The sequence below is a fragment of the Haliotis rubra genome, unplaced genomic scaffold (assembly GCF_003918875.1).
Source record: "Haliotis rubra isolate DU_JTF1 unplaced genomic scaffold, ASM391887v1 Scf284, whole genome shotgun sequence".
NCBI classification, from domain to species: Eukaryota; Metazoa; Mollusca; class Gastropoda; order Lepetellida; family Haliotidae; genus Haliotis; species Haliotis rubra.
In genome coordinates this window covers 463,797-491,583 of record NW_025766936.1, presented here as the reverse complement: position 1 = coordinate 491,583, position 27,787 = coordinate 463,797, and the positions used below count along the sequence as shown (strand labels likewise).

General features: G+C 45.9%; 1 protein-coding gene across 3 annotated transcripts; it reads right to left on the bottom strand.

The window, feature by feature from the left end:
• Positions 1-441: 441 nt before the first annotated feature.
• On the bottom strand, positions 442-27,787 carry LOC124281407. 3 transcript variants are annotated; one of them, XM_046717444.1, is made up of 3 exons: positions 27,660-27,787; positions 22,566-22,643; positions 442-2,222 (listed from the first exon to the last, which is right to left on the bottom strand). In XM_046717444.1, exon 3 carries the CDS (start codon positions 2,220-2,222, stop codon positions 1,386-1,388), a length of 837 nt encoding a protein of 278 aa, XP_046573400.1. In that variant the 5' UTR covers positions 22,566-22,643; positions 27,660-27,787; the 3' UTR covers positions 442-1,385. The 3 variants fall into 3 exon arrangements, with proteins under 3 accessions (XP_046573400.1, XP_046573399.1, XP_046573398.1); XM_046717443.1 differs by lacking the exons at positions 22,566-22,643; positions 27,660-27,787 and adding an exon at positions 16,667-16,836; XM_046717442.1 differs by lacking the exons at positions 22,566-22,643; positions 27,660-27,787 and adding an exon at positions 4,233-4,306.

The following is a 27,787-nucleotide window of genomic DNA, read 5'->3' as shown; positions in this document are numbered from 1 at the left end:
TTTAACAAATATATCGATTTAAAGAAGACAGAATACTTCCTGTGGGGGTGGCTAATCAGTGTAACCATGTTACCTATGTAACCTATGTAACCAGTGAGATTCAGAGGTGACATAAAGTAGGTCTGTAATGTATAAAGTCGTCCGTGTTGGAACAGACTGGGGAGAGATACCATTGTTAGCAACATTCACAGACATAGCTTATATGAGAACAGGTGATCACAGGTACATTCACTATTCTACACCGACAGGTATCACATACGTTCTAAAGTCGTTCTTGCATCACAATGGGGACAGCCGGGACTATACGACGTTTGAGCAACGATACCCATTTGAATATTAGCGAGGAGACAGCGTCTTGCAAGGAGCTCTGAGAGCACGTGTTGTCATAGTAACAGGTGTGTCTGTCTCCACGCTGACATACGGGTCCTCATGAATGTATACACACATGCACACGGTCGGTGGGTGTTCTATCGTTCATGACAAGCAGGTGGTTGTCACGTGTACTTGCAGAGAAAGCTTGTGTCGCACGTGCACTTGCAGCGTTAATGGTGTGGTGTGTACACATGCCAGGTGTGTGTACGTCCATCGTCCAGCAGAGATGACCATACATTCCATGAAGACCCGTCACCAGACATTCCTGGACACTGACAACGTAGAACAAGGAGAATTTCAGCATGGTTAATTTTCGATGAAGTCAACACTGTTTTGCAAATGAACATCTCCATTGTTGACAACAAAGAGTGTATGACATCGCTACAGTTATCACAATTGTTTCAGACAGTATCACATATTGCAGTAATTGGGTCCTGAGGGCAGGAAAGTGATGGGCAGTCGCGGGACTGTGTCACTCCCACACACATACCGTCCCTCCACTGACATCCTAGCACTTGGAGCCTAGCTAGTCTATAGAAGCTGGACCCGTTAGTGGGTTGCACTGACCTTGGATAAGATCATCGTGACCTGTAGATGCTGCATCTTATATAACACCTTGATGAGGCCATCGTGACCCTCGTCGGATACGTACCACTAACACAAAGGTTCACCTCACCACACAGCTTTCTACTCACACGTCTAGAGACACATGTACATTTCTAGACATGCTATCGGTACGAAACATACTACTTTGTGCAGCCCCACCGTACTGGCCGTCCATGGACAGTTGGAGAACTGGACTGTGGTCAGTGATTGTCCCAGTTTCTGGCCAACCATATCTGGTTTCTCCATCAATCCTCAGAACACAACATGTTGACCAGATGCTTGTCCAGTACTCTCCACTCCCTTCAAGGTGCAACACGTAGTAGAGGGAACACAGATAGGTTGGCCACATGTGAGCATACCAGGTTCCATCACGAAGCAACATATAACACTGGTATTGTCCGGCATGTTCACTCTATCAGGCCGGCCACCTGTTTGTCCAGCTTCTTAATTTCCTCTATCTGAGACACCTCTTCCTCCTCTGAATCCATCTCCACCGATTTGGATTGGATAGGGGGAAGGGGCATTGTTTTAAGCATACCAGTCTCCGGGTTCGGAAGCTGAGGTAAATGGTTCACATTTAATATCACAGGTGGAGCATACTCCTGTTTTGTCTTTAGTGACGTTTCTATGATTTCCTGTGCTGTCCCACTGATAGTCGTCCTGGACGACGCGGTCTGGGAGGAGTCTAGAGACTGGGACGACTCGTCCAGATCGATATGTTCACGACGGGGCTCACTTTCATTGATCACCTCCTTATGAGTTGTGAGATTATTTTTATATTTTTTAAGATGTGGTCGTTTCTTTGTAGTCCGCTTCCCACGTCGGCCTTTCGATGAGTTATGCTGTTTCGCATTCACCTCTGTACAGTATGGGTCAGGTGTGTTTGGAGGGTGGTGGGCTGTCTTCCCCGCCGTCAGATGTCCCGGCCCGTGTCCCTGGACAGGTCCAGCAGGGGCGACGGCAGGGGTGGTTTTGGGACGAGAGCAGACAGTAAAGTACAACACAGTGATGAGGGCACTCATTCCCATGCCGCCTATGCCACAACAGATGAGGATGATACCAACAATCTTCTTGCCCTCCTCATTCCGCCACTCAGGAGGAAGGCCTGTCGTGTCCACCTCCATGATGCGGTAGTTGAGCACCAGGCAGACTCCGGTCGACAACATGATGATCCCGAACAGCGCGGAGAAGACGCTGATCGCGCAGCAACAACACTGGCTCTGCATCGACTGCATCCTTGCCATCTGAAACATACAGAAACCATGACAACAGACTGAAGTATTGGGATAGCAACCTGTCCTGAAACATACAGACACAATGACAACAGATTGAAGTATTGGGATAGCAACCTTTCCTGAAACATACAGAAACCATGACAACAGATTGAAGTATTGGGATAACAGCCTGTCCTAAACAACATAGATTGGTACTTATTCCAAACTCAAGAGAGCAAATAAAAACACATCCAAACCCACCATAAGGTTGCCTCTGTACTGTATGTACAAAGTAGACTGACATGGATAGCGATGTCAATCATTCTGTCTGTACTCATATAGGTCTAGAGGTAATGTCAGCTGTTGGAAGTTTTGAATGAATGTGTAATACAAATATATTTGAACAATTCATACACTGATCCCCCAAACACACAGGAATTATCACCTCCGGGTTAACAAGCCTCATGTGTGCTACTCAAGGCAGTTCTACTCGTGTAGGCGATACTTCAGTGTATATATCTATAGTAATGATCTTATGTATATGTGTGAACGTCACGTCACCGTCACCGCAGTTAGTGTGATCCTATGGGTGGGGAAACAACGCGTTTTCTCTTCAAAGGCAGAGACGTGAAAGGTTTTGTTTTGAACTACATGGACACTCGGCTACAGACTACTGGCGTTTGATGAGACCAACTGCAGAGTCAGTGATGAACTAGATATACCGAGATGACAATGAGTAAAATATATGTTGATGGTTGGACAAAGGTGACTCAGTTAATATTCCAGCGTGATGGAGTCTGAACGATGGCCTTTACAAACTATACCCAGGAGGGGAATCGAACCCTTGACCTTCAACAGACGAGGGACTGTTTTAACCAAATGGCCACCCCACTGGATCTGAAGTTGCTCGAATCACAAAAGGCAACATGCTTGGGGCGACTGGTTTAGTATTTGGCGAGGAGTGCACGTAATTTCTGACGTGTAATACAAGTAATTTCCCATAGGTAACAGGTCTCCAGACATTAAAAATCAATGAACTGGCACGTCTGTTGCTGTAAGCTGTGAAAGTGGTGGCAGGCTGCAGTTACCAACACAGGAGAAGGTGTGTTCCCAGCGCAGATGAAGCATTCACATCAATTAATCTAGCTGTGCAGCAGAAAGAAGCCATAGTCGGGTTTCTGTACATAGCCCTCTCTTTAAAATAAAATCACGAAATATTGCCATTGTTAATGAACATAGCGTTATGTGTGTTACTATACTTATAAAGTGCTAACAAGCTGTTCCAGGGATAAAAAATGTAAGTAATAGCAATGAAAGCTTTGCCAGGGTAGGGATGCCTCGGGTACCACAGTGTCATCATAACATGGGGGTCAGGTTGGCAGGAGGGAAGGAGCAGAGGGTATCATTATCACAGGTACTGAGGGGACATTCCGGCCAGAACAGATGGACATACCCTAGCCACTGCCTCGGTATACCTTACAATCAGGCGAGCAGATAGTCTGTGTGCGAATCGTGAAACACCTACCTTCCCGAGAGGACCACGCAGCTTCTGGCCCACAAACGGGTGTACATGCCAGCTCTAGCATGTCACGAGTCAACTGGACGTGAACACATTCATGTTTGAGTCAACAACAGGACCAACTCGACGATTGTACTTAATATTGTATTCACCCTTGAACGATTATTAAGCTTATCCTTCGGCAAGTCCAGAGCAATTGTAGCTGCTCTGCCCAGACTGGTCAAACCGGCAACAATTGATCAAATGACCAGGTCACCTGTTAACAATCCCTGTTGTTTAATTACCACAGCATCACATTGAGAGTGACCACGTCCCAGGGACATCTTGTAGGTATCTCCACGGGACAGACTCACCTGTATACGAACCCCACTTGGCAGTACGCTCATTAAACAGACATCCATAAACGTTCGCAGCACTTAATATTGCAAATGTGATACCGTGTATATACTGATGTGTCTGACATTCACAACCGTGGCGAATATCGGGGATCACCGAGGTATACCAGACATAGATTGACATACCTTTGGCGATCCATTATCACAAGCCATCCTGGCTCAAACGGCCACAGTGTAATACCTTGTGAACATCCTCTGGTAGTCAGACCACAACACGCTGTAACACACAGCTCTGGTTAAACAATGAGCCACAAGCACTGGTAACACGTGTAGCCTACACTCGGCAGCATGTACTTCCTGGTACAAATGTCAATGGGCTCTGTGTCTGGTTGGGCGGCACACCAGCCCCGTGTCTGACTGGGTGGTATACCTGTCCTGTGTCTGACTAGGCGGTACAACTGTCTTGTGTCTGACTGGGCGGTACACCTGTCTTATGTCTGACTGGGCAGTATACCTGTCTTATGTCTGACTGGGCGATCGACCTGCCCTGTGTCTGGACGATATACCTGTCCTGTGTCTGACAGGGCGGTACACCTGCCTGTGTCTGACTGGGCGGTAGACCTGTCCTGTGTCTGACTGGGCGGTACACCTGTTCTGTGTCTGGTTGGGCGGCACACCAGCCCCGTGTCTGACTGGGCGGTATACCTGTCCTGTGTCTGACTAGGCGGTACAACTGTCTTGTGTCTCACTGGGCGGTACACCTGTCTTATGTCTGACTGGGCAGTATACCTGTCTTATGTCTGACTGGGCGATCGACCTGCCCTGTGTCTGGACGATATACCTGTCCTGTGTCTGACAGGGCGGTACACCTGCCTGTGTCTGACTGGGCGGTAGACCTGTCCTGTGTCTGACTGGGCGGCACACCTGTTCTGTGTCTGACTAGGCGGTACAACTGTCTTGTGTCTCACTGGGCGGTACACCTGTCTTATGTCTGACTGGGCAGTATACCTGTCTTATGTCTGACTGGGCGATCGACCTGCCCTGTGTCTGGACGATATACCTGTCCTGTGTCTGACAGGGCGGTACACCTGCCTGTGTCTGACTGGGCGGTAGACCTGTCCTGTGTCTGACTGGGCGGTACACCTGTTCTGTGTCTGGTTGGGCGGCACACCAGCCCCGTGTCTGACTGGGCGGTATACCTGTCCTGTGTCTGACTAGGCGGTACAACTGTCTTGTGTCTGACTGGGCGGTACACCTGTCTTATGTCTGACTGGGCAGTATACCTGTCTTATGTCTGACTGGGCGATCGACCTGCCCTGTGTCTGGACGATATACCTGTCCTGTGTCTGACAGGGCGGTACACCTGCCTGTGTCTGACTGGGCGGTAGACCTGTCCTGTGTCTGACTGGGCGGTACACCTGTTCTGTGTCTGACTAGGCGGTACAACTGTCTTGTGTCTGACTGGGCGGTACACCTGTCTTATGTCTGACTGGGCAGTATACCTGTCTTATGTCTGACTGGGCGATCGACCTGCCCTGTGTCTGGACGATATACCTGTCCTGTGTCTGACAGGGCGGTACACCTGCCTGTGTCTGACTGGGCGGTAGACCTGTCCTGTGTCTGACTGGGCGGTACACCTGTTCTGTGTCTGACAGGGCGGTACACCTGTTCTGTGTCTGACAGGGCGGTACACCTGTCCTGTGTCTGACTGGGCGGTATACCTGTCTTATGTCTGACTGGGCGATCGACCTGCCCTGTGTCTGGACGATATACCTGTCCTGTGTCTGACAGGGCGGTACACCTGCCTGTGTCTGAATGGGCGGTAGACCTGTCCTGTGTCTGACTGGGCGGTAGACCTGTCCTGTGTCTGACTGGGCAGTACACCTGTTCTGTGTCTGACAGGGCGGTATACCTGTCCTGTGTCTGACAGGGCGGTACACCTGTCCTGTGTCTGACAGGGCGGTACACCTGTCCTGTGTCTGACTGGGCGGTACACCTGTCCTGTGTCTGACAGGGCGGTACACCTGTCCTGTGTCTGACAGGGCGGTACACCTGTTGTGTGTCTGACTGGGCGGTACACCTGTTCTGTGTCTGACAGGGCGGTACACCTGTCCTGTGTCTGACTGGGCGGTATACCTGTCCTGTGTCTGACTGGGCGGTACACCTGTCCTGTGTCTGACAGGGCGGTACACCTGTTCTGTGTCTGACAGGGCGGTACACCTGTCCTGTGTCTGACTGGGCGGTATACCTGTCCTGTGTCTGACTGGGCGGTATACCTGTTCTGTGTCTGACAGGGCGGTATACCTGTCCTGTGTCTGACAGGGCGGTATACCTGTCCTGTGTCTGACTGGGCGGTACACCTGTTGTGTGTCTGACAGGGAGGTACACCTGTCCTGTGTCATTGAATGATGTTGTTAGTGAGTGGTCGAGTTTAGTTTTACGCCGCTTTTAGCAATTTTTTAGCAATATCACGACCGGGGGACACCAGAAATGGTCTGCACACGTTGTACCCATGTGGGGAAGGTGTTACTTTACTTCCAATCATTGTTTGATAGATATGCAAATAAGGAACTGACATAACCTCCACGCGTATTTTGCATACGTGCTCCATATACTATTTATGTTGAATGTTTAAGTAAGTATGTTTATGTGGAGGTTTTGCCGAGTGCAGATGATTCCTCAACAAACATATGGCTCCATAAGGGACTATTTTACTAACGCTTTGCACATTCTTACAAACACCTTTCATTGTATCAATACGCAGGTTTTGAGAATACTTAGCGAGTCAAAGGCGTCTTGATCTCCGATTATCTATGAGTTACACAAAATAATGTTTAATTATTACCCTCGTATGTTTCAAAACAGTAAAAACTTAATTCCTTTCCATATTATTTTTTTGCTGGTTTTAACGACACGGACATGCACTTCGCTTTTGGTATACGATACCCTTTAATCCTTTGTCTACAACGGGTAATCTTTGGAACTAGTGGCCATTGATTTCAACAACACATGCTTATGTAGCCAAGGAAAACCGTCACCGTGACCCGAGACATGCATCGACCGTCTCTGGGAAAACCGTTTACTTATTACTTTGATCAGGAAGTCCGATCATGACAGTACTGAGTTAACGGGGCGCTGTCTGTATATTGTGGTTCCTTATACGTGCTGAGGTAACGGGCGCTGTCTGTATATTGTGGTCTCTAGGATGTGCTGAGTTAACGGGGCGCTGTCTGTAAATTGTGGTCCCTAGGATGTGCTGAGGTAACGGGCGCTGTCTGTATATTGTGGCCCCTAGGATATGCTGCGTTAACGGGGCGCTGTCTGTAGGATGTGCTGAGTTAACGGGGCGCTGTCTGTATATTGTGGCCCCTAGGATGTGCTGAGTTAACGGGGCGCTGTCTGTATATTGTGGCCCCTAGGATGTGCTGAGTTAACGGGGCGCTGTCTGCAGGAGTTGCTGGCCCCTATTGTGGGATGTGCTGAGTTAACGGGGCGCTGTCTGTATATTGTGGCCCCTAGGATGTGCTGAGTTAACGGGGCGCTGTCTGTATATTGTGGCCCCTAGGATGTGCTGAGTTAACGGGGCGCTGTCTGTATATTGTGGCCCCTAGGATGTGCTGAGTTAACGGGGCGCTGTCTGTATATTGTGGCCCCTAGGATGTGCTGAGTTAACGGGGCGCTGTCTGTATATTGTGGCCCCTAGGATGTGCTGAGTTAACGGGGAGCTGTCTGTATATTCTGGTCCCTAAGATGTACTGAGTTAACGGGGAGCTGTCTGTATATTATGGTCTTTTAGAGATGCCCCCACCTCCTCCCCGAAACAGTGTGTCGTGTTCCGCGCAAATCGTTCACGACTGCTGAGATCGATAGAGATCGATACAGCCTGCTGAACGAAAGCAGGTGCTAACATGTGACTACATCCCTGCTATATGGTTGTACAGTTATGAAAACACTCCGTTAAAGCAGCCAGAATGTGGAAGGGTCTGTTGGTGAGTCGGGCCAGGCAGCGTGGGCAAGGGCAAGAGTCACACGTTTCGGCGTTAACAGCACCGCGTGCATATTCTTCAGAAAAAAATGACAATAACTGACCAATGAGTCATATACACTAACTTATATTAGACTTGGTCAACTCTGTTCTATACGTCAGTATGACATGATCTAGATGATTCTCCTACCTACACAACACAGTACTATACGTTAGTATGACATGATCTAGATGATTCTCCTACCTACACAACACAGTACTATACGTTAGTATGACATGATCTAGATGATTCTCCTACCTACACAACACAGTATTAAACGTTAGTATGACATGTTCTAGATGATTCTCCTACCTACACAACACAGTACTATACGTCAGTATGACATGATCTAGATGATTCTCCTACCTACACAACACAGTACTATACGTCAGTATGACATGATCTAGATGATTCTCCTACCTACACAAGACAGTACTATACGTCAGTATGACATGATCTAGATGATTCTCCTACCTACACAACACAGTACTATACGTCAGTATGACATGATCTAGATGATTCTCCTACCTACACAACACAGTACTATACGTCAGTATGACATGATCTAGATCTAGATTCTCTCCTACCTACACAACACGGTACTATACGTCAGTTTGACATGATCTAGATGATTCTCCTACCTACACAACACAGTACTATACGTCAGTATGACATGATCTAGATGATTCTCCTACCTACACAACACAGTACTATACGTCAGTATGACATGATCTAGATGATTCTCCTACCTACACAACACAGTACTATACGTCAGTATGACATGATCTAGATGATTCTCCTACCTACACAACACAGTTCTATACGTCAGTATGACATGATCTAGATGATTCTCCTACCTACACAACACAGTACTATACGTCAGTATGACATGATCTAGATGATTCTCCTACCTACACAACACAGTACTATACGTCAGTATGACATGATCTAGATGATTCTCCTACCTACACAACACAGTACTATACGTCAGTATGACATGATCTAGATGATTCTCCTACCTACACAACACAGTACTATACGTCAGTATGACATGATCTAGATGATTCTCCTACCTACACAACACAGTATTAAACGTTAGTATGACATGATCTAGATGATTCTCCTACCTACACAACACAGTAATACACGCCAGTATGACATGACCTAGATGATTCTCCTACCTACACAAGACAGTACTATACGTCAGTATGACATAATATTTCCACGAGTGGTCAGCGTGACCGCCTCTCATGACAGTACCACTGACCGCCTCTCATGACAGTACCGCTGACCGCCTCTCATGACAGAGATGTTTCTGGAATTATATCTGATGAATATTGAATGGGTTTAGTGGGACCAACAGTGTACACATATATATGTAGACATCTCAGTTCAGATAACATAACCCGATATGTTTACAACAAAATCTGTTTGTGACGTTACCGAAAACAAGCCCACACAGTCCCGTATCGCGGGATACACCACACTCACGTCGACAGGTAAACAGATGTGGGGCTTACACACAGTGGCGTATCGCGGGATACACCACACTCACGTCGACAGATAAACAGATGTGGGGCTTACACACAGTGGCGTATCGCGGGATACACCACACTCACGTCGACAGATAAACAGATGTGGGGCTTACACACAGTGGCGTATCGCGGGATACACCACACTCACGTCGACAGATAAACAGATGTGGGGCTTACACACAGTGGCGTATCGCATACATACACACACTGATCATGGCAACGCTTACACAGACGTGTGTACAAAAGATCGTATTGTCAGTCCCTTTTACGCAGAAATCCGCTATAACCTGTCCATGTACTGTAACCATTATGTAAAGGCAACGCTGTGTATACTGGAAGGTCGGTATACCGGCAATACTTTGTCGCTGTGGTGTAAGTAGAGCATTTGATTCTAGATAGATTCAGTGTCGCAGTGAGCATCAAAAGGAAGTCGGTCTAACCAGAATTTCCCAAACATATTGCCAACCTTACAGACACTGCTGGAACAGCCATGTGAGTGAGTGAGTGAGCGAGTGGGTGGGTGAGCGGGTGGGTGAGTGCGTGCGTGCGTGCGTGCGTGTATGGGCGGTCAGCCAGCGTGTGTTGATGAATACTAACAAGGTATACTGTCGATCAATGACAGGGCACACATGGACAAAATGATAACAGTTCTTGAACACATTGTATCACAGACAAGCATAATGCAGATTTGTACCAAAACAGCCAGACGCTGGTGCCCGACTGCACGAGTTGACTGGGAGCGAGGTATACCCCGCTGGGTCATGCTGACACTACAGTGTACCTGTCTGATATCAAACTGACATCATTATCTCACAACCAGATTGTAACGGCTCCTCGCGACATGAAGGACTTTTCAAGTGCTTCTCGATAGCTTCGTTCGATGAGGGTCTTGTCGACCGCAGAGGCCCAGGTCCCAGATAACACAACAGTTGCTGTGGCTATAGTCCGGGTATTCAGAGTTTTTGTCCTCCTTCGTCTACCCGCTTCTACCCGTCGTACTGGGTGTATATTGATGTGAGCTTCACACGCTACTGTCGCCTAGTGAGGACAGGGTGATTTGTGGTGGTGTATGATGCCGGACCACGAGGTCCTCTACTCTGCACAGCGTTACGACGTAATACGGAGTCTTGTCACGAGACAGATCTGTTGACGGCTTAATACACAACAACAACAGGACCACTGTTGCACATACACCGAGCGAGAGAAGCACATTTCGGGGGGACACAGCCTCCTCATCCCTCACAGTTCACATACAGTCACATGTCGGGGAGGAAGGTGCTTGTTGAACACATCACGAGGCCCGAGGCAGCAATTGGGACGGTAGGGTGGGAGGCAGGGGGTAAAGAGTGTAGATTATGGGTGTAAGGTTAAGGGCGTCAGGCGGTGTGCATTCTGGGAGAATTGTCTTCACAGACTGAACAAAGTGGCAAGCTTTGAATTTGCAAGTGAAGTGGATTCGTTCGTTATCGGCCGGGAAATCTCGGATTTACGTCTGCCAGGTTCAGCCTCTTGAACAGGTTCTACTCTATCGGCCTTAAGTGCCTTAAGTGCGTAGTAATAAACAAGTGTGCACCAAACACAGTCTTTTAAAACACCCCTCCCACCCACTTTTTTCAATGAGGGGGTAAGGGGAAAAAAAGGGGGCTGCTGAAACAAGGTAACTGCGGCCCAGTCACATCCGTGTTGGTTAAACTGAGTTCTCAATACCTCCAAGGTCTTCCACAGTTATATTGAGACAGGCGCTTGGCGTGGTTTGTTTGAAGTCAAATGTCAAACGTCATTTTGAGAGTCACAGGTTAAGATATTTGGAAACATAGGGAATCAATTGTTGTATTGTCACGCATAAAAAAGGGAGCACAAAACACCCACGTTTGCTCGTGGTGGAAGAATACAAGGGAAATAAATGGTACCTCATTTCTACTAAAATTCAATATTTGTATAATAAATGTTCTTCGTTTTGCTGATGAAAAGATCAACATATGATGACGTCTTGTAATGGTCACCACTCCGACATGTTCCCCACCACCGGGATCCAGGTGAAACACAGTGGACGCAATGAGACTATTACGGTCACTTGGGCCCGTGGTGGTCAAACAAAGATATCACAATGGCACAGTTTGTTATCTGATCTACGATCACTTGATCCCCGTGGTGGTCAAACAGAGACATCACAATGACCCCTGTTGTCCCGATGACACGTGCTGACCATTTGGATACAATAAAGTTTCAGCCCAGCGGGTCCCGTTTCCAAAATATATAATAGGAATGCGAAATCTGGCCAACATAAACCTATTTTCTCTAATAAGTGATATTTACAATTTGGTATCAAGGATGGATCAGGAAAAAAAACGATATTTGAATTTGTAAACATACGCAAAATAAACGAAACGAAAAAGTAGATTGGAAATGTCTGACGAAGTTTTTCTGAAGGCTTTCAGGTCTAAGCTCCATCGAACATTTATGGGATACTCTTGATCAACGTCTGCGATCACATGACCAACAACCACAGAACCTCCAACAGTTGGCACAAGCGCTGCAGGAAGAGTGGGTAAACTACCCCAGTCCACAATTGGTAATCTGGTTGGTTCCGTGGGGCAAGATTGCCAGTCAGTTCTGGACTCTCTCAGAAGCCATACATGTTGAGAACAGATGACCTTCACGTTGACATTCGACTGTTTCATGTGTGGTGAACCTCGGTCTTTGAGAATGACTTGTGCTTAATCTGACCAATTTGATATGATGATTGTTTATAACAATGCATATAGTATACACCTGTAAAATACATTTGTGTGTCTTTTCGGGACAATATGTTATTAAAAACATGGTATTATTAAATAAATTGATCGAAAATTGGTTGAATGGAGTGAAAAATAGTTCCTGCCAGGTGAGCTGGTTTACATCAGATGAAGCTGATATGTTCCACAGAACTACCTATACATGACCAACAGTTGGACATAGTTAGAATCTCCACCACTGATCAACATCAGATGAAGCTGATATGTTCCACAGAACTACCCATACATGACCAGCAGTTGGACACAGTTAGAATCTCCACCACTGATCAACATCAGATGAAGCTGATATGTTCCACAGAACTACCCATACATGACCAACAGTTGGACACAGTTAGAATCTCCACCACTGATCAACATCAGATGAAGCTGATATGTTCCACAGAACTAACCAAGCAATGACCAACAGTTGGCCATAGTTAGAATCTCCACCACTGATCAACAGCGACTCGACACTGAGGTATCGTATGCCAGATAACTCAATCACATAATTAGATAATCGATGTCGGAGTAATAATCAATGTATTTGTGCATGGTATTCAGCATGACGTCAATAAAGGGTAGCTTACTGTATCCAAGGCTGAGCATTACCTGGAGTTAGTGCCACGAGAAGTTTCAACTTTGTCGTTCCAGTGGTTTAGTAAACAAGATGTTCACACGCCGGATGCCAAATAGACCATGACATCAGTTCGCTTGACCTGTCAGGTGGGCTAAAATACCTTTATCAGGCCATTGCCTTTCAAGAAACAATTTGCTACATTTTATGACGCTAGATAAGTGCTGGTAGGTGGACCACGCCCATTTTTTATATGTGTACGCTCGTCACATCTCAATGCCTGACATGAATGCCATCGCATCTAGCATACTGTACTGATGTGCTTCCATGAATACAGACACACAGCAAGCCGTGACGCCACTAATAATTCAGTGTCGGGGTCTTCTCGATCTTTCCATGTCCTCTACCAAAGCAGTGCTTCGTCCACCCCTGGCTACTGACAAGGACAACTAAAACCAGCATCCGGCTCACACCATCACCACCTCACACCAGCTACGTTCACATCACACCGTTTGCTAACGTCACACCGCTCCCCATCTCATTCCATTAACACGCCTCACACACTTTACCAACATCACACCGTTTACTGACTGAGTGAGTGAGTTTAGTTTTACGCCACACTCAGCAGTATTCCAGCTATATGGCGGTGGTCTGTAAATAATCGAGTCTGGACGACAATCCAGTGATGAACAGCACGAGCATCGACCTACGCAATTGGGAACCGATGACTTATGTCATCCAAGTCAGCGAGCCTGACCACCCGATCCCGTTAGTAGCCTCTTACGACAAGCATGGGTTGCTGAAGATCAATATTCTAACCCGGACCTTCACGGGTCACATCGTTTACTAACGTCACACCGCTCCCCATCTCACTCCGTTAACACGCCTCACACAGTTTACAAACATCACATCGTTTATGTTTCTAAAGTCTCCCAAACCTCCAAATGGAGTGGCTCTTGGTATTTTATGAAATATATGCGTTTATTAATATGTACCAAATGAGGTGAGACTTATATAAAATAATTATCTATCTATCGTTTACCAGCACCTCATCATTTACCAACGTCAACCGATTGTACCCACATCACACCGTTTACCAACATCCCCTCGTTCAGTAAGTCACACTGTGTTCCACCTCACACCATTCACACGCCTCACATCTTTTCCCCAAATCCCTATATTTACCAACATCACATCGTTTACGAATAAAACGCAGTTTACCAGTAATACACCTTTTACCAACATCACACCGTTTACCAACTAAACAATGTACCAACATAACTATACATGTCATTGTTGCCCCTAACACAATCTGTATGCAAGTCAATTAGCGGGTTGCCTTGAACACCATCGGTAAACAAATATTTAGCATATTTGCCATTGTCAGTGGAGTCATCGAATAGATCCCCAATAGAAGGATGGAATCATCAGCGGCCGAGACCATTAATAAACCATCACAAGAGTCGGTTGTAACTTACATATCTATTGATTGTCATATGGAGACGATCGGCAGTAAACATTTCTCGCACACTGCTGTTATTACCAATGTGCCTCTTACTGTCACACAAAACTGTCATTGCTGCAACCTGACAGTCTGTTTCAGTGTGGTATTCCACCCATTTGTGTCAAGTGTTGGTATTCCACCCATTTGTGTCAAGTGTTGGTATTACACCTGTTTGTGTCAAGTGTTGGTATTACACCTGTTTGTGTCAGTGTTGGTATTACACCTGTTTGTGTCAAGTGTTTGTATCACACCTGTTTGTGTCAGTGTTGGTATTACACCTGTTTGTGTCAGTGTTGGTATTACACCTGTTTGTGTCAGTGTTGGTATCACACCTGTTTGTGTCAGTGTTGGTATCACACCTGTTTGTGTCAGTGTTGGTATTACACCTGTTTGTGTCAGTGTTGGTATTACACCTGTTTGTGTCAGTGTTGGTATTACAACTGTTTGTGTCAAGTGTTGGTATTTCACGTGTTTGTGTCAGTGTTGGTATTACACATGTTTGTGTCAGTGTTGGTATTACACCTGTTTGTGTCAGTGTTGGTATTACACCTGTTTGTGTCAGTGTTGGTATCACACCTGTTTGTGTCAGTGTTGATATTACACCTGTTTGTGTCAGTGTTGGTATTACACCTGTTTGTGTCAGTGTTGGTATTCCACCCGTTTGTGTCAAGTGTTGGTATCACACTTGTTTGTGTCAGTGTTGGTATTCCACCTGTTTGTGTCAGTGTTGGTATTCCACCTGTTTGTGTCACTGTTGGTATCACACCTGTTTGTGTCAGTGTTGGTATTCCACCCGTTTGTGTCAGTGTTCGTATCACAATTTTATTTTGGTATTTATATCATACGTTTGGTCACACTCTCTCAAACTCCAATCGACTCAAAATACATATCACAGTTTGTGTCAGAATGTGTTTACCATTAAATATGTGTCGAAAATGGTGAGGGTCCACACCGTAACACAAGCAGGGGCGTCCCATTTTTATTGAGCACTAAAGGTGCGATCTAGTGTGTTTATCTACCATTACAGACACAAGGATTCCACAGGCTTTGTGTCGACATGTTAGAGACAGCCACGCTCCACAGTGCAGATTACTATACACAGGAATGTATAACAGCCGGTGCATCACATAAATACAACAATGTGTACATACATCGGTGTGTGGTGCTCTCATGGGTTTAACATTAACACATGCGGTGAAGCAGCTCCTACAACATGTTTACATAGGAAGTCTTAATTAATGTACGTGTGTCGGTGTGCAGTTCTGTGGTTTTCTAAGATTGACACAAATGATTGCAATCAGGCAATACTGCGTTCAGCACAGCGTTCCACTCCAGTGCATATACACCTGGAATATCGTGGTAGAGGCAGCTCGTCAACACAGATTGTTCACAACGTCAGATCAAGACATAACCCGAGCGCTGATCCGACCACTGATCCGACCAGTGTTGTATAGGTGTTGGCTAATGGTCTACACAAACAGGGCTCCGGTAATAAACCCACTGGTTACTATGGGCATCACAGCAGGTGTACGCTGCAGGTGTACGCTGCAGGTGTACCAGGACGTGGTGGGTGCGGACCAGGTCACAGCGTGCCAACATGTAGGTCAGGTAAGTATTGCACGTATTTCATCGGAACTAAAATTAAACTTTCGTTTGTGTATTACTTGTGAAAGAGTCACGGACGGTGTTATCATGGTCACATCACGGTCACATTAGGACAGTGGATGACCAGTGACACAGAGGTCGGATAGTTCACTGTGTATTTACATTGTTGAACAGACACGGGCACTAATTACACAGGAAATGTAAATATCTTTGTAAATACTTCTGAGCGAAGAAGATATTTATTTTAACCACGGATGTCCAAGGTACACACACTAGGTCAACAATCAAATAAGTGTCCTCACTACAACTTTGTAAGGTCCAACATCAACAAACCCCCTATCTCACGTACACCACCTTGGACAGTAGCCTGGTTAAACCAGCATTCTGATAACATGGGCGATATTACTTGACTACAGCTGGGTCGTCAGGTCCACATAATACACTAGTATATTACCCCGGATGCCTAGGAGCGATTTGATTTGATACCTCAGCTTCAGGCCACGTTGCATCTTCCCCTAGGTTCACGTTTGTAGGATGGATGGTCGTGAGAGAAATAGGTCAGATAACTTTGTGGAAGTTGATTACGGTGATTACGAAGCTTACCTGATTCTACACAGCCATGGGTACAGCCTTCAGTCCCGTGTAAAGTTTTGGGCATGTGACAACTAGCCTCCCCTCCATTGTATCGTGGGTGTCAGTAACATCCTGCGTCTATCTAAACACTTCTCGAGTACCCAGCTTGACGTTCACACAGCGATATCCCAACACAATGCGGGTTTCCTCAGCCCGATCCGGATCAAAATAGCAACACTCGCTTCTCAACACAGGTCACGTGACTTACTTCCCGCGTGACGTCGTGCATTCAGCGAGATGTATTTCATAATTTTGACTATGAAATCAATGTATGGCTGAGTTCCCTATCGACTCAGCTTACCCTTTTATTTAACAGTGGAGTATTTCACAAGTGAAACAACGTATCGGGATATCGGCGACATCGCTGGAAATTTCAAACTATTTGAGAAGACAGAAGTAGATGGCAAATCCGTATTCAGCCCATATTTCACCATGCTCACTCAGGTTTGCCATGGGAACAGGGTTTGAGAAAACAACAGGATTTAGTTGTATTTTTACATGGAAACCAACAGTTACAAATCAGCTGTATGCCAGCTGTGCGGGAAGCACACTTTAGACTCCCCCTGAGATAGGACATGGCGACAGGTACTCAGCATTCAACACTGATTTATATGTGCGTGACCCGACTATACAGGTCGGACCTTGATATAGCGGCTATAAATAGCCGACACTGGGGGTTGATATATGTGTATATTTGTGTGATGAGTGAGTGATCTTGGATGTGTGTGGGGTGGTTGAATGGGTCAGTGATCTTGTAAGTGTGTGTGTGCATGTGCATATATGTGATGTGTGTGTGGTGTGTGTGAGAGAGTGTGTGTGTGTGTGTGAGAGAGAGAGTAATCTTGTGGGCGTGTAGTGAGTGTTGTGTGGTTGATCGACTGGTTGGGTGTTGTTTTGGTTAAAATGGGTTGTAGAGTGGATGTGCAAATGAGTGAGTGAGTGGGTTGTGGCGTGTGTGTGTGTGTGTGAGTAAATGCGTAGCTCCACCCTTCGTGGCTCTATGCTGGACCATGCCAATTACAATGTATCTCGCCGGGCTGCTCAAAAAGGAGGTATTTTAGTCTGTCTCACAATTTCTAAATCCATCGCACATGAATTTTGTGTTTCTATCAAAGTTATATACATTAAGAGGCAAAGCGTTTGTCAACATGTTCCCCGTAGACGTTCTGTTACAGCGATGTCATCATACATTCTCAGTTCATGTTTTACAGATACATCACATGTTTGTCTGCCTCCATGACATCAGATACTGCACCAACTCTAACCTGATCTCAAGTCTAATTATTTGGCAAGTGTATTCAACTGGAAATATTGTCCTGTTCTATTGGGATGTGTGTCAATATGATTCAATACTTGTATTTCGGGGGACGTTAGTTTACTGTTACTTGTGCGCACAAAAATTGCAACACAACTTAGTGAGCTAAACTTCCGCCAGCTTTTATTTTCATTTCGTTGTATTTGGGCGACATAGTTAAGAAACATTTCCATGAAAGAAATATATGTAGGAAGTGTAATATGTTTAGAGAACAACAAGCGGCGTCACTGACAACGGGGGCTTCAACACATGGTAAGAAATTAAAGGGGCACTGACACCGTGCAGATGTGCTACAGTGGGCCCGTCCCTCTGTTCAGTAATACAAGTTACCATCTATTGACGAGTTCATCGCAAGCGAATGTCACACTGATCATATATGAATGATCATCTCGTTACCATAGAGACATACATGAAATATATCCAGTGCGATTCTGTCTATATCATGTGTTTATTATTCTCCTAGATGTTCGTGGACGCATCCTCCACATCCGGGTCACCCGTCACAAATACATGCATAGGCAGTTCAAGAGTTTACCATGTGTTCATATGTGACGTGTATAATTTCAGCCATACAGCGACGTTAACCTGAAGAAACTCGTTGACATATTGTAATCATGTTAAAATATGGAACTGGGTTGGACATTAGTGGAGAGTATTGCTTACTAGATGCGTAAGAGTCGAGATGTATCCCTGTCATATACGTTCTGTCATGTGAGATATCATTAACCTCTGAACCTACATGACCCGGATAATGAGCTGGGGAACGTGACGAAAGGAGTTACCGTTACAGCTAGCGGTATGCAGGACGCCGGTGTGGTTTGTACCTGGATGTGAGGTACAGCTGATGCGGCTGATGCTCCACCTGGTGTAGTTTGCACCTGGTTGTAAGGGTTGATGTACCTGTACCTTGATGTGAGGTACAGCTGATACAGCTGATGCTCCACCTGGTGTGGTTTGTACCTGGATGTGAGGTACACCTGATACAGCTGATGCTCCACCTGGTGTGGTTTGTACCTTGATGTGAGGTACAGCTGATACAGCTGATGCTCCACCTGGTGTGGTTTGTACCTTGATGTGAGGTACAGCTGATACAGCTGATGCTCCACCTGGTGTGGTTTGTACCTTGATGTGAGGTACAGCTGATACAGCTGATGCTCCACCTGGTGTGGTTTGTACCTTGATGTAAGGTACACCTGATACAGCTGATGCTCCACCTGGTGTGGTTTGTACCTGGATGTAAGGTACAGCTGATACAGCTGATGCTCCACCTGGTGTGGTTTGTACCTTGATGTGAGGTACAGCTGATACAGCTGATGCTCCACAAGGTGTGGTTTGTACCTTGATGTGAGGTACACCTGATACAGCTGATGCTCCACCTGGTGTGGTTTGTACCTGGATGTGAGGTACACCTGATACAGCTGATGCTCCACAAGGTGTGGTTTGTACCTGGATGTAAGGTACACCTGATACAGCTGATGCTCCACCTGGTGTGGTTTGTACCTGGATGTGAGGTACAGCTGATACAGCTGATGCTCCACCTGGTGTGGTTTGTACCTGGATGTGAGGTACAGCTGATACAGCTGATGCTCCACCTAGTGTGGTTTGTACCTTGATGTGAGGTACAGCTGATACAGCTGATGCTCCACAAGGTGTGGTTTGTACCTGGATGTAAGGTACAGCTGATACAGCTGATGCTCCACCTGGTGTGGTTTGTACCTTGATGTGAGGTACAGCTGATACAGCTGATGCTCCACAAGGTGTGGTTTGTGATGTGAGGTACAGCTGATACAGCTGATGCTCCACCTGGTGTGGTTTTGTACCTGGATGTGGTACAGCTGATACAGCTGATGCTCCACCTGGTGTGGTTTGTACCTAAGGTACACCTGATGTGATGGTACACCTGATACAGCTGATGCTGGTGTGGTTTGTACCTGGATGGTGCTGATACAGCTTTCCACCTGGTGTACCTTGATGATGAGGTACAGCTGATACAGCTGATGCTCCACCTGGTGTGGTTTGTACCTTGATGTGAGGTACAGCTGGTACACTGATGCTCCATACAGCTGATGCTCCACAGCTGATGTGGTGTGGTTTGTACCTTGATGTGAGGTACAGCTGATACAGCTGATGCTCCAACTGGTGTGGTTTGTACCTTGATGTGAGGTACACCTGATACAGCTGATGCTCCACCTGGTGTGGTTTGTACCTGGTGTGTGGTTTGTACCTTGATGTGAGGTACAGCTGATACAGCTGATGCTCCACCTGGTGTGGTTTGTACCTTGATGTGAGGTACACCTGATACAGCTGATGCTCCACCTGGTGTGGTTTGTACCTTGATGTGAGGTACAGCTGATACAGCTGATGCTCCACCTTGTGTGGAGGTACAGCTGATACAGCTGATGCTCCACAAGGTGTGGTTTGTACCTTGATGTAAGGTACAGCTGATACAGCTGATGCTCCACCTTGTGTGGAACTATGTATCGGTTTCAGCATTCAACACAGGCTGTCGACCTTCAACTTCACCAAACAGGTGCAAACAAGGTGTTATATTGTTCTGCATATATGACAACTCAAGACGTGGCAGTTATATATATATGACAGAACAAAGACTCAAATGTCATTAATTTAGGTTATAATGTTTGTATGTTCCGTCTGTTGTTGTGAGACTCCCCGTGGAGGTGGGGCACATCAAACACTGCTGGCCTTCTCCAGCTGCATGTTGAAACTACTTGGTTGGCGTCGGCGACGCTGTTTGATAACATATCTCAGGTGATCATGTGCTCAACGACAGATGATCCTTTAGATGAGGCCCGTATCGATTACGTATAGAATATCTTGTTCACAAGACCAGATTCTGCGATAGTCACTATCAGCACACAATTAGAACCAACACAAGTGGACTGCGCCAACAACCAGGGAGAAGCAGGTGAACAGAGGATCAGTGGGGCTGGCAGCGAGGGTCTCTGTTACAGGATTCTCAATCTGAGTAGGAATTATAAAATGCTGTCAGATTTTTACCCTACACATATTTCACACCACTCCTTCTTTCAATATTTATAAATAATTGTTGTTTTGAATAATTGCCTTAAACATGCGAAGTGAACTGTTAACACGGATATACGAGGAAAATCGACAGCACACTGGAGACTGACACATCGCTTTCATGTCAGACTGACAGGTGCCTGAACAGATTCACCCAGCAGAAACACAGCATACTAGAGACTGACACATCGCTTTCATATCAGACTAATAGTTTCCTGAACATATTCTCCCGGCAGCAACACAGCACACTGGAGACTGACACATCGCTTTCGACCCGTGAAGATCCGGGGTAGAACAGGTCCCGATTTCTCGAAACAAACTTAAGTCAGAGTTTTTACTCAAATTTGAGAAAATGCAGGAAATGCATTCTCCAGAATAAACTGAAATCAATATTAAACTCAAACTTAGTAGACAATTTGAGTTTGGTAGATAGATTACTTAAGTTGTTTGGGCTTTTTTTATTTAAAAAGAGCAGTTGAGTTAAAAATTCAGCTGTTTCAAGTTGTCAAAGTTTGAAATTTGAGAAAAACTTAAGTTCGTTTTGAGAAATCGGGGCCAGGTCTTCAGCAACCCATGCTTGCCACAAAAGGCGACTACGCTTGTCGTAAGAGGCGTCTAACGGGATCGGGTGGTCAGGCTCGCTGAGTTGGTTGACACATGTCCTCGGTTCCCAATTGCGCAGATCGATGCTCATGCTGTTGTTCACTGGATTGTCTGGTCCAGACTCGATTATTTATAGATCGCCGCCATATTGCTGGAATATTGCTGAGTGCGGCGTAAAACTAAACTCACTCACTCACATCGCTTTCATATCAGAGTGATAGTTTCCTGAACAGATTCATGCTCCAGCACCACAGTACACTGAAGATTCATTTATCAGTTTAACGAAACACTGATCACAAAGTTTCAGGTCACACCAAGTAACATCCGCTAATTTCCTATCACTGTAGGTAGTTTCACGGTACACTTGAAATGATCCGGTGACAAGTTTTGTTTCGATCTTGAATCCCATTCAAACTTTCTGGAGAGGCATTTAGATGTTGGTGTGGTGAACAACGGGGAAAGTTCTATGGATATATAACTTCTTTATTATAAGATAAGGGTCGTTTCGGCTTCCCCCGTTGTTGAAACAATTCAAAGTTCAATGAAAACCACTATATATGTGGCTAGAGGGACGGTTTTTCTGAAGTATCAAACCGTATTCTGGTGAGTAGACGAAGGAAGGGGAGACAGTAACAGTAGTCTACATGACCCACGTTCTACGTGTACGGTTGTGACGATCATTTAGTGCTGAACGCATACATCAGGCCAACATGGCAACCGCTCTGTTCAGTTAGGGCAGATGACACCATACACATTTACGTAGACATCATACTGTTGATACCTCTTGACTGCCTACCCCTGAGGTATCCAACTGGCTCTCCCACGGGGCATTCCGTTGGCTCCTCCTCATGGCAGTCTGTTAACAGTACTAATGGTATATCATGAGCATCTGACGACGACACAACCTACCTTGAACGTGTTTCTGGTCTCTCGATCCGTCCATCCCCCGGCGTTCTTGACCACTGTCCAGTCACATCGTGACACCCTCTAAGATATAACACACAAGTATTAGATGTACAGCCAGAGACAAGGTGTATATGGAAGGTGGTTGAGTTGTCTAGCAGGAACGTTTGACTTCGTGACTTCAGTTAGTTGTTGTTCGTTACTGTAGGGAGTTAGGTTTACAGCTCTTTAGATACGCTAAAAATAAAAGTGGACCCGGAAAACTCACGATACAATTGGGTAATCCTCGTTCGTATTACTACTGTATGAGCCATATTTACAACTGAATAAAGCGCTTGACTCCATGTCAGTTATTGTCGAGCTATATCACAGCCAGCTGTCACTATCGAGACCCACTCTGACGACACACCCGGGTTACTTGGGACCTGGTCTGCAGGTACACACAACACAGATCCTGTCTGTTAAACGGTGAAATGTATACCTCAGTCGTGTTAGTGTCTGACTGTCTTTACACTCCACTTCACCCTACAACCCCACCCCTAATGCCATACAGCGTTTTACGGTAAACGCCACCCTACCTCCCCCCACCCTTCACCCACTCTCTCACCCCTACCACCCCTAATGCTATACTGTATTCTAAAGTAAACGCCACCCTACTTCACTTCACCCACACTCCTACCACCCCACCCCTAATGCTATACTGTATTCTACGGTAAACGCCACCCTACTTCACTTCACCCGATCTCTCACCCCTACCACCCCACCCCTAATGCTATACTGTATTCTACGGTAAACGCCACCCTACTTCACTTCACCCGATCTCTCACCCCTACCACCCCACCCATAATGCTATACTGTATTCTACAGTAAACGCCACCCTACTTCACCCGCTCTCTCACCCCTACCACCCTACCCCTAATGATATACTGTATTCTACGGTAAACGCCACCCTACCCACCTTCACCCTCTCTCTCACCCCTACCACCCCACCCCTAATGCTATACTGTATTCTACGGTAAACGCCACCTTACCCACCATCACCCGCTCTCTCACCCCTACCACCCCACCCTAATGCTATACTGTATTCTACGGTAAACGGCACCCTACTTCACTTCACCCGCTTTCTCACCCCTACCACCCCACCCTAATGCTATACTGTATTCTACGGTAAACGCCACCCTACTTCACTTCACCCGATCTCTCACCCCTACCACCCCACCCTAATGCTATACTGTATTCTACGGTAAACGGCACCCTACTTCACTTCACCCGCTCTCTCACCTCTACCAACCCACCCCTAATGCTATACTGTATTCTAAGGTAAACGCCACCCGACTTCACTTCATAAACTCTCTCACCCCTACCACCCCACCCCTAATGCTATACTGTATTCTACGGTAAACGCCACCCTACCCACCTTCACCCGCTCTCTCACCCCTACCACCCCACCCCTAATGCTATGCTGTATTCTACGGTAAACGCCACCCTACTTCACTTCACCCGCTCTCTCACCCCTACCACCCCACCCATAATGCTATACTGTATTCTACGGTAAACACCACCCTACCCACCTTCACCCTCTCTCTCACCCCTACCACCCCACCCCTAATGCTATACTGTATTCTACGGTAAACGCCACCTTACCCACCTTCACCCGCTCTCTCACCCCTACCACCCCACCCTAATGCTATACTGTATTCTACGGTAAACGCCTCCCTACTTCACTTCACCCGCTCTCTCACCCCTACCACCCCACCCCTAATGCTATTCTGTATTCTACGGTAAACGCCACCCTACTTCACTTCACCCGCTCTCTCACCCCTACCACCCCACCCATAATGCTATACTGTATTCTACGGTAAACGCCACCCTGCCCACCTTCACCCGCTCTCTCATCCCTTCCACCCCACCCATAATTCTATACTGTATTCTACGGTAAACGCCACCCTACCCACCTTCACCCGCTCTCTCACCCCTACCACCCAACCCCTAATGCTATACTGTATTCTACGGTAAACGCCACCCTACTCCACATCAAACACCCGTACCACCGCACCCCTAATGCTATACTGCATTTTACGGTAAACACCACTCTAAAACACACCTCCTCCTCCCTTTCACCCACTCTCTCACCATACCACACTCACACACACGCACCCCTACCCCCACCTCCCATGCTATACTGTATTTTACGTGCATGTCGTAATGTGCCGTGGAGCCGTGTCGTGCATGACAAGCCAACTACTGCGTGATCGGAATGTTCAGAATAACAACACCAACTTCTGGGTCCATATACCTGTGATGTAGGCACCGTTTAATGTGTGGTGGCAAAAACAAATGAGAATAAACCCAAATCAATATTTGTTTGTTGATAAGGTCGTTGTTGCCGTGGCGAAAACGGCGTCTCTGGTCGTCATGTCAACACCATGCGCACCCTGACAATGGCCGCACTCTCCAACTCCTGCCATTACACAGCGAGCAAACAGAGTAAAACAAAACCTTTTGTCGTTGTCCCAAGGGACCAAGCCGAGGTCAACTGTACGCACGCCGTACAGTGTACAGATCGAACCATGTCACTGGGTCATGGGACAACGGCTGCGGTACAGAATGTCAATAATCTTATTAATCCTATTACATATATATTTTATAATAATGTCTCTTTAGAGACGTATAATACGTAGGTAAATACATGCTGATTAAACGTCCTATACGCGACGTGACTGGTTTATTTTCTGCTAATCTGCTAACCAAATATTAAGAATGAGAAGTGATTTCTATACCAAATGAAATAAATATCCGATCACTTCTAAAATGACATAGTATTCTGTATATAACTCTATAGAGATCATGCCTATCGGAAATACCGAAGCATCCTTATCGATCAATAGATCCACATAGTTGTTTGTTAAATCAAACACATAAAGTGGAATCGCGTCTACCTTACTGGATGGTGATATGACGAGTAAACAGTTGTTGGATGGATGTACTGACACGTGGTCTACCTGTCACCGTTCGCTCGCTGAGCAGCTGTATCCCTCAGTCAAGATGCAAAGATTGTGTTTACAAGATTCATTCTTGTCAGTACTTATATTAGCCAACAACCTACGATACAGGTGATGGCCCACAGAAGAGAGTATGGCCAAACCGCGACCTATTATGGAATACTGACTGACTAACTGAGTTTGGTTTTACGCCGCTTTTAGCAATATTCCAGCAACATCACGGCGGAGGACACCAGAAATAGGCTTCACACATTGTACCCATGTGGAGATTCGAACCCGGGTCTTCGGCGTGACGAGCCAACGCTTTAACCACTAAGCTACCCCACCGCCTCCTATTATGAAATAGACACACATGGCAATATCACGATTTGTTTACATTAGATTAGGTTTCATTAGAACATTTAACTCGGATAATGTGGGATGGATATTAAACGTTTATGGAATTTACTTTTGTCGACCGTTGACATCATCGTTACAAATTAACAACAAACTATATTCGTCCTCCACCATAACACATGCTACAAAACCTTATACCATTTAAACTCTTGTTAATCTATTATCTACCCGTTTCTGTACGTATAGAATGTCCGAAGCCGATCTAAATTTATAACCGCTATAAAATATTCAACACAGAAGTTTGTTTAAGAAAAGGCAAGATGGAGCATCTTTGCTAAGTTACTAAGTGAATAACTGCTAAGTTCCCAGATGAGACTGAAGGTGCTGAACATTCAGAAATTTTCACTTGAGGGTAAATGGTTTTGGAAGGTTGAAATTATAGACACAGTGTCACGCAAACGCACACGAGCTCGCGCACGCAACCACGGTGTTCAATTACTGTACACAGGTTGGGTTGCAGCCAGTACGATACACACATACAATTCAAAAACAGTATTGATCTCATGTATTGATCCAGGGGCGGATACAGCTTTTTGAGAAAGGGGGGCTGCACACAATTGAGAAAAGGAGGGCTGCACACTTCAATTTCACCCGAGTTTCAATGGTCATTTAACAAACTTTCAGCACAAAAGTGGGGGTGCGCACCCCTGCACCCCCCCCTCTGGATCCGCCTATGTGATCTACTGATCTTGAGACACCAAACAACAGTGTAGCACTGGAACTTGCAGGTTTAGAATGTATCCGTTGCAATCAGATTCAGTGTGCTCCCTGTTGTAAACCGAAACTTCGTCTTTGTTCCGTTGCCCGTGGAATTGCTAACGGGCTGATGTATGCTATCCGGTGAACGTTATACTGGGGTTGATATTGACGGAGGCCACTCCTCACCGCGGCACATGCCACAGTCGATAATAGATCGCAATATGACACCAGTGGTCTTAATAAAGTCATTGAAGTGGCGAAGAAGGGCCGTTCATATGGCCGGGAATGGGGAGTAGTCTCCCCTTGTTGTCATAGTGATCTCTCAAACACAATGGCGTACGTATTGGAAAAGAAAAGCCTTGTTGTCTCCCCATACCGTGAAAGTGAATTGCTTAACTACTGGGAGCGAGACAGCATACTGTCAGGAGATGCATGGGGACGCAGCAGGGGGACGCAGCAGGGGGAGCGTCAGCGAGACTAACACAGTTAGCGCTGTGAAACTTCGTGTAGAAATATATCACAATATGTTTAGTCAACAGATGAAGAAAAGCAATGGCTATTTGGCATAAATTATTCAATCGCTTCAATTACTTTGTTAAATCAACAATCAATGAATTACTCAACAACATACTTAGAACATCAGCCTGTCACTCCACATGCATCAAACAAGATTAAACCACAAACAAAACAGCTAATGAAACCAAACAAAAATGAAATTATAGGGTAAAAATACCCCTACCCCGCCGCGAAAAAATAGGAAAGAATATTTTAAAAGGTATGAAAATTAAATAAAATAGAAGAACGCGCTAAAGCAACCGTATATTTTATAAAATCGAGTTGTATCAGGACAGATACTTACCTGTTTCAGTCTAACCTGAATTACTTATCGCTCTACAGTTAACTGAAACCAGTATATACCGTTAGATTCTTCCAAGATATTACTTTGGAACATCCAACCGTTTAACAGTGGCTCGAGTTAATTACCCGACATTGAAAAACTCACCTCACATATATAAACACATACAGTTCGTTCTGAGTGTAATCCCGGGCAGCGCTGAGCACAGCGGCATGGTAGATCAGCAATGTTGTAGTAGGTGCGTGTGCAGTCGTTGTCGTTGCTGGGCGAGGGGG